Genomic DNA, 8,777 nt, shown 5'->3' with positions numbered 1-8,777 from the left:
GTATACCTCTTGCAAACTAATTGAGTTTTCCCAGATATATTATTGGTAAAGAAAGATTCTTCATTGGAAATCAGGTGCATATTGGTAAAGAAAGATTCTTCCTTTCTTCTAGGAGTGTGCTGTCTGCTTCCTTTCTTCTCTGGAGAAAGATTCAGTTTCTATTTGCAGAGGGACCTCTTTGCTTTCTCTGTCGACTCATTTGTGAATGAATTGTGTTCGTTTGATCTTTTGTCTTCCTTTCTTCTAGGAGTGTGCTGTCTGCCCCCAGGTGTTCAACAAACGAAGCAGACAGCACACTCCTAGAAGAAAGGAAGACAAAAGATCAAACGAACACAATTCATTCACAAATGAGTCGACAGAGAAAGCAAAGAGGTCCCTCTGCAAATAGAAACTGAAACTACAACCAGAGAAGAAAAACCACATATTACCAAACCATATAGCCACGTCCAACCACAAACCAAACAACAGTAAACCACAGATTGGCAGGGACCAACACTACCATTAAAGCATGTAACCACAGGTTCAATAAACGGAGAGAGAGCGAGAGGTTAAAAAAGGGGAACCACATATTCACCATTAAACAAGAGTTCACGTTTCCAGATTTACACACCCATCCCCTTGCACAACCAAAACACCCTCAAGAGAACCAGGAAAAAGAAAAAAAATAAGGAAAGAAAGGCATACATACTGCGCCTAAAACTAAAACTCACCTAAAACATACACCCTTCTTCCAAATTCACCGCCCAATTCAAGAACTCGTGAATTTAGTCACCGCCTTGGTGCCCTCCGAGACAGCGTGCTTGGCGAGTTCTCCAGGGAGAACGAGCCTGACGGAGGTCTGGATCTCCCGGGAAGTGATGGTGGGCTTCTTGTTGTATCGAGCGAGCCGAGAGGCTTCCTGGGCGAGCTTCTCAAAGATATCGTTGATGAAGGAGTTCATGATTCCCATGGCCTTGCTCGATATCCCGATATCGGGGTGGACCTGCTTTAAAACCTTGAAGATGTAGATCTTGTAGGTCTCAACGCTCTTCTTCTTCATCTTTTTCTTCTTCTTGTCACCGGCAGCACCGCCTTCCTTTGGGAGGCGTTTCTCGGCCTTCGGCTTCTTCTCCGCCGCCGCCTTCTTCTCTTCCGCAGGCTTCTCCGACGCCGGCTTCTTCTCCGCTGGTTTCTTCTCCGCCTTAGGTGCCATCGGTACGGTCCAAGAGAACGAGGAAAAAAAACGAGAAAACAAATATGAATAAGGAAGAACGCGAGGAGCAGAAACAGGAGGATGAAGTGGAAAAGGGAGGTTGGAATAGTTTATATAGGAGAAGGAAAAGCGATCTTATTGGACGATAGGTTAGACGACACGGATCGTGCGCGTGGCTTCTTCTTGGCCGTCGATGTTTTACAGATATCGGACGGATGAGAGCTGCGGAAATCAAGGAGCATACGGAAATTTAAAAAGGGCGCGGAGAAGCGGGAAATTGCGAAAATGAAATGCCGGTCCAAATGGATCGGATTCTGTCGCAACTTTTGATCGAATCCGATACTTACGGTCCATATGGTTCTTATGATAATATCTCGATGTGCGTTTACAAGGGATTCGGACTCTTATGGATAAGGATTTGCTTTTTGATGGATGATCCAAATGGCAGCATCTAAATTCAAGCTGATCCTTTTTATTTCTTAATCCAATATATTATACTATAACATATTCAAGCCCAACAGTTTAGTTTGGACTTCCATTTGAAATTGGACTTGTTGCTTAAAATTTGGATTCAGATTGCTATTCTATTCTGCATGTTACAGATATAGCATTAGAGGTGTCAACGGATTCTACCAAACCCTATAAGGTTAGGGTTTGTGATAAATAAGAAGGCCTTGTTATAATTCCAATTAATATATGGAGTTGGGTATGGTTTGTAAAATTTTGTAAGACTCGGCCTCGACTTGAGTTTTGATTAAGATTCATAATTTTTTAATGTAAAAATATTTTAAAAAAAATATTAATATCTGGTAATTTTTTTTGATTTTTTTATAATTCCTATAAAATGGCAATATAGATGAATTTTTCATGCAATTAATATGTCTAGCTATGTTCTTATGAATTATTTAAGAAGAACGGTCTTTGTTTCATCGAAAAAAAAGTTTAAATGAGTCCGGAGCTCGCTCACCTTACAAGTTTTAGGGGCATTTTAGTCAATTCTAAGTTGTTTTGAGGGCATTTTCATCTCGCTTAGCCTAGAGTTGACCAAGTCAATCATTATTTAAATTGATTGAACGACATTAGTGTGGTTTGGTTTTAGAAAATTGATAGAGTATACACCCTTAGCCAATGATTGTTTTTAGGGCATTATGGTTATTTCAATTGCCCTTCCAACTCAGTTAACCGCATTACCTTATCACTTGGTTAGTCTTTCTTTTTTGTTGTCTTTTCTTTGTAGTTGGGACAACTAGGTTGGTACCTAGTTAACCCAACTAGTCACCCATTGTTAGTTGAGATCTAGTTGAAACCCAACCAAGTATGAACCTTTTGGATTCAGTTTTGCCCAAACTCGCATTCTGGCTTTTCACTTATGCAATGGTTATGCTAATAATTTAAATTTTTTAAATCTTTAGGTAGCTTCTCAATTGTCTTAAACTTTAAATAAATGTTGTCTTCCATATTTTTCTACGTGTGAGGATCTTTGAACTAATAACCTCAATTGAGTTGTGTTTATTGATGATTTTGTACTGAATCTGATACTGAAAGGCTAATATACACTCGCACTTGCGCAAAGGTGAGTTGTCTAGTATTTGGAATTGTTGGAATGTGACCATAGATGAATTTGTTGGCATATTATTTTCGATAATCATACAAAACTTTGTAACGAATAAAAAAGTTTTACATTTTTCTCAAAAAATTGGGTTTGAGAAAGTTTTATAAAAGTTAGATTTTTTAATGGTGGGTCTCATTAGACTCGATCTAGACCTGGTACAGTAATCTCAAGTAAAGTTTGGGTTGAGTTCTATATGAGTCTGAACCAACACCTACCTGTTGACACCCCTATCTAGGATGCTGCTTTCTTATTATGATGGATCTGAACTTTGGATCCGATCATTTTTTCCGATGGCCTAGGGGTGGAGACACCATATCAACTACAATGTAAGGTGACAAAGTTTAAAACACTAACAATATTATCGTTACTATATAGAGAAATTCAAATATTTTTATGTTTAATATGTTTTTATTGCCAAAACATACACAAAAGTAAATAAAATTATAATTTTGAAGAGAAGTAAAACAATAAATATTTTTATACATTTGGAGTGAGTGACCACTATTGTTGTTAGAACCGTTGGGAATCGGCTTGAATCAGTGGATTGGTATTGCATTCGCCCAAAATTGATAGGAAACAAGCTGATATGGCTTATCATTTAAGTCTTTTAAATAAGAGTTTAAAATACAATTTTAATATTTTTATTTGTTAATATTATTTTAATATTTTCTTAACAAGTGTCATCTGCTGGTTAAAAATTGACTGGTTCAGCTCGGATTCGGTTCAGAATGAGAATCAACCCAATTCACTGAATCATTTGAAAATCAATTCAAGTCGGATATGATTTTGACAACATTGTGAGGGACAAAATGAATCATTTGAAAATCAATTCAGGTTTAGCTCGTGGCTAAGCTCTATGCCTCACGCCTTTATCCTTACGCAGTGAGGCTCCTATTTCTAAGTTTCATGAAAAACCATACCCAAGCTCGAAAAGAATTGCATGAACCAGACCTGGTAAAACCATATTTTTTATCATTTTTATGTTAAAAAATTATGGGTCTTAATTGGAACTCAAGTTAGGTCCGGGTCTGGTATAAAATTTCATAAGCTATACCCAGGTCCATGTATTAATCAGACCTTCAGATCCAGACCTGAGTCTTATTCGGGTATTATTATTTATCACCATACCCGAACCCTACAGGGTTTGGTTCGGGTGGGGTCCGGATAAACCCGACCCGTTGACAGCCCTATTGGTTTCAGTCCTAGCCCACCCCTGATTCCATATGAAATAGATTTTTATCCATTTTTTTAGCCCAGTCCAGTCTTAGCCCAGCCCTGACTGCAGCAAATAGTTTGATTTGTCCATATGAAATAGATTTTTATTAATAATTGTAGCCAAATTTTTTTTATCTCAATTTTTTTTTATCTAATGTCTTTCATGTAATGCTCAAGTGGCCAGTTGAGGATTACAATTGGCCCCGTCCAATCTCCAATATTTGTATGTTGTCCTGCTCTCCTTGACAAACTCTGTCGATACCTCATCACACTCAGTTTCCTTGTTGCTGATTAATAAAATCTTGTTTTACTTATTCTCTCAGAAAAATAACATTTATCACAAGTGTATCATCAAGTATGAGAATATTTTGCTATAATTGTTCGGAAAGTGACTGTACTGTATGGCAAAACCCTATAATTTAGAAAATTCATCCATTGTCCAAAATCATAAATAGCAAACTTTGTTATGACCTTTGTAACCTTCACATGTGCAAAACTCATGAAGTTCACATGATATATCACTCCGCTCGTCAGGTATCTCAAACTCTCACTTAAAAGGAGGTTCACATGTTTTTTTTTTGGACATCATGAAGTTCATATTATCATATTTGATATCCCATTAAACTCAAACCTCAAAACTTCTTAAATACTTGATTAAGTTTGCATATATAATACGAAATTCACATAAAATAATATACGAACCTCATATTAAACTGAACCTCGTAACCTTGCAACACGAAGTTCGCATAAAAATATATGTGAAGTTAAACTAAACCATAAAAATATATATGAATTTTCTCCCACACATTTGTGAATTTTCTCTGAAAATATAAGAATATGCAAATGCAATGTTGTCAACATCAGTATCGGTTCTTAATCGTTTGGCCATCAATTCAGTTGTATTGGCTGATACTGATACTCAACTAAATCGTTCTATATCAGCCAAAAAATAATAAAAAATTATTACATGTAAATCGTAACGTGGCACATGTTAAAACTATTAAAATAATGTTAAAAAATTATTTTTTAGTATTTTTTATATTTATTAAAAAATGGTCGATTCAAGCTTGTAGCATATCAATTTTTTGTTGATACGATGCATATCAACTAATATAAGCTGATACGCACAGATACTGATAACATTGTGCAAATGTCCTCTCAAATATGCGATTTTCTTCTTAAAATATGTGAATGGCGTACTATATTTTGTGACTTTTACCCCAAATATACACTTTTGAAGTGGCGCTAATGCCTTTAGCGGTGCTTTTGAATGCTTTCTAAAGGCTCATTATGCTTTTGAAGTATTGTTAATGGCTTTAGCGATATTTTTTGAAGTGTCGCTGAAGGATTATCACACTTTTGAAGTGTCATTTTTTTTTCAACAAACTCTTTTTACTAAAAATTGGCAGACGAATGTTTGCAAATGTGTGAGGACATTCACATGCAAAGGTCAAAACATTCGCAAATGTGAAAGCAGGTAGAAGGATATTCACAAATGTGTGGAAGAAAATTTATATATTTGGGAGAAAATTTACAAATACAAAAGAAAATTCCCATATTTGGATATTTGAGAAGAAAGTTTGCATATGCAGAAGAAATTTGCATGTGTGAAGAGTGAAAAGGTCCTTTTATAATAAAAAAGTTATGGTTTTGGACATTGGGCAAATTTTGAAAATTGCAAGGTTTTTTTGAAAGACATGATAGTTTTACTGTATAACACAATCATTTTTCGATAATTGTTTATATGTATAAATGTTCTGATTAGTTAAGATCTCCCATCAAGTACCCACTCGAGCTCTATGCTACACACATACCCTTCCTAGATGATTCAGTTGTTGGATTTTAATAATCCACCAAAAACTAAAAGGGCCAATTTATATATTCTCGTTAAACTGTTGAAATCAAAACTAAAACATAACTTGATGCAAAAGCGTAACTGAATCCATAAGTGCTCTGATAGATCGTTGACGGGTATGATCTTTTAGAACCTGTATATGTGACCCTATTCCTTTCTCTAAACCTTATAAGAGGGACTAAATCTCTTATTGATAATGCGGGGTTTGAAGAGACAACCATTATATAAGGTTTGAGGACCATAACCTAATTTAAATCCAACTGAGAGTCTGTTTCCAATTCAACCCATCATAGAGTTGGAGATAGATAGAGCAGGTCTCTTCATATAAGAGTACCATATCATATGAGATATCACATGACGCAACTAGATTAGACCACATAAACTGGGCCTGAACCTAAGACAGTCTATAATGCGTGGTTTGACATATGTAAGCCCACACAATTTTTTTTAACAATCTCTCACTTGGGCCACATACGTAGCCTTATATTCATATGTTATAACCTTATGAGCTCAAAATATTGTCTTATCAATTGATATCACTACAAATCTGGTCTATTGATCTTGTCAACATAGAACCAAAGCAATCTTAATTACAAATAACGTAATTGGACCCATCAATGATCACGTATATCGACATAACCAAATGACATGGATCAAGTATGGATGTAAAGCATGAAAATTACATGTAATGCGATCAAACATGCCTATTTCTAACTGGTCATTCCTGAAAACTTTAGTGAAATCACAATATAATGAGTACAAAACGAAATTAAAACTATAACTTTATACCAAAGTGACAAAAGAAACTTTATTATATCGTAGAATGTTCAAATATAAACTCTCACTAAACCAACATATCATAAAATGATAAAACACCCATGCGAGTAGTATGCTTGTGAAAGACCTTGGGTGACATACCTTTAGTAAGCGGATCCACAATCATGAAGTTTGTGTCAATATGTTCTATCGATATCTGACAATTCTACACTCTTTCTTTAACAACAAAGAACTTGATGTCAATATGCTTTGACTTCGACGAGCTCCTGTTGTTATTGGAATACAGCACTGCTGAATTATTGTCACAAAATAACATTAGTGGTCTCTCAATATTTTCTAAAACCAGCAACCCTATGACAAAATTATGTAGCCATATTTCATGATTAGATGCCTCATAACAAGCTACAAATTCTGTTGTTATGGTGAAAGAAGTGATGAGTGTCTGCTTGGCACTCCTCCAAAAAATAGCTCTCCCGGCCAACAGAAAAACATAACCTAATATGGATCTACGATTGTCTTGGCATCCCGTAAAATCAGAATCAGATACCCAATGATCTTCAATTGATTTGACTTTCTATATGTGAGCATGTAACCTTTTGTTCTCTGCAAATACCACATACCCTGTTTGGCTGCTTTCCAATGATCCATACTTGGGTTACTAAGATATCCGCCTAACATCCCAATAATGTATGCTAAATTTGGATGCGTTCATACTTGAGCATGCATAAGACTCTCCACAGCAGATGCATAAGGAATCTGTTTCATATCCTTAATTTCAGACAGGTGTTTGGTGCACTGAGCGAGACTAAATTTGTCTCCCTTAGCAACAGGAGTATCCCCTGGTTTGCAATCCTTCATGCTATATCTATCAAGAATCCTTTCGATGTAGCTCTTTTGAGATAATCTAAGAATACTCTGAGAATAGTCTCGATGTATTTGGATCCCTAATACAAAAGAGGCATCACCAAGATCTTTCATTTCAAATTTTTTTGTCAGAAATCACTTGGTTTTGTGTAGTATGCCTATATCATTACTGACAAGCAATATGTCATCCACATACAAAACCAAAAAAATAAATTTACTCATTAAACTTATGGTATATGCATTTATTTCAAAACCAAACGAGAGGACAACTTGATAAAATTTATAATACCACCAACGGGAAGCTTGCTTAAGTCCATAGTTGAATTTCTTCAGTTTGCAAACCATTTTCTTGGCATCGCCTGAGATAAAATATTCTTGTTGGACCATATATATTATCTCATCGATATCCCCATTAAAGAATGCAGTCTTAACATCCATCTGATGCAACTCTAAATCATAATGAGTCACAAGTGCTATTGTAATCTTAAAAGAGTCTTTCATAGAAACCAGAGAGAACGTCTCTGTATAGTCAATACTTTTGCTTTTAGTAAACCCTTTTGCAACAAGACAGACTTTATATATTTCTATATTACCCTTTGAATCTCTTTTAGTTTTAAATATTTATTTGCAACCAATGAGTTTCACACCTTCAGACAATGAGACAAGATCTCACACGTCATTGTCTCTCATGGATTTAATCTCCTCATGCATTGCTCTAATCTATTTTTGAGAGTTATAACTTTGTGTGGCTTGATGAAAGTTGATTGGATCATCTTCTCTTAAGCCAGTATCACCCTCATGTTCTTATAGAAAGATAATATAATCATCAGAAATTGCCCTTCTTCTCTCTCTAGTAGATTTTCTTAATGACACTGGTTTTTGAAGTGTTTCTTGAGGTTATTGAGTTTGAACTTGAGGAGTAAAAGCTTGATTTTGGATAGGGTGATCTAAAGCATTGCCTTGATCCAAATTTGTAGAAACAATGTCAAGAATGAAAATCTGATCACTGTCATCCACAACTGTAGGAAGATAAAGATACTCTTCTTCAAAAACAATATATTTTACTTTATCACTCTCCTCAAACTCAATACCCTCAAAGAAACAAGCATTTGTCGTTTCAAAAAAGAACTTATTCATAGGGTCATAAAACTTATAGCCCTTGGGTCTTTCAGAATACCCAACAAAATAACAGCTAACCGTTCTGAAATTCAGTTTCTTTTCATATGGCCTGTAGGACCTAGCCTCAACTGGACATCCCTAAA

The 8,777-nt window shown here is 35.5% G+C and overlaps 1 protein-coding gene across 1 annotated transcript; it reads right to left on the bottom strand.

Annotated features, from left to right (window-relative positions):
* Window positions 1-556: 556 nt before the first annotated feature.
* On the bottom strand, window positions 557-1,269 carry LOC149821281 (histone H2B-like). Its single transcript, XM_089982706.1, has one exon. The coding sequence runs from the start codon at window positions 1,190-1,192 to the stop codon at window positions 749-751; it is 444 nt and encodes a 147-aa protein (XP_089838832.1). The 5' UTR covers window positions 1,193-1,269; the 3' UTR covers window positions 557-748.
* Between the last annotated feature and the right edge of the window lie 7,508 nt (window positions 1,270-8,777).

This window comes from Nuphar pumila, chromosome 12 (assembly GCF_984573655.1).
Source record: "Nuphar pumila chromosome 12, dmNupPumi1.hap1.1, whole genome shotgun sequence".
In the NCBI taxonomy this organism is placed as follows: Eukaryota; Viridiplantae; Streptophyta; class Magnoliopsida; order Nymphaeales; family Nymphaeaceae; genus Nuphar; species Nuphar pumila.
The sequence above is the reverse complement of the archived record's forward strand: the minus strand, read 5'-3'. Positions and strand labels throughout refer to the sequence as shown.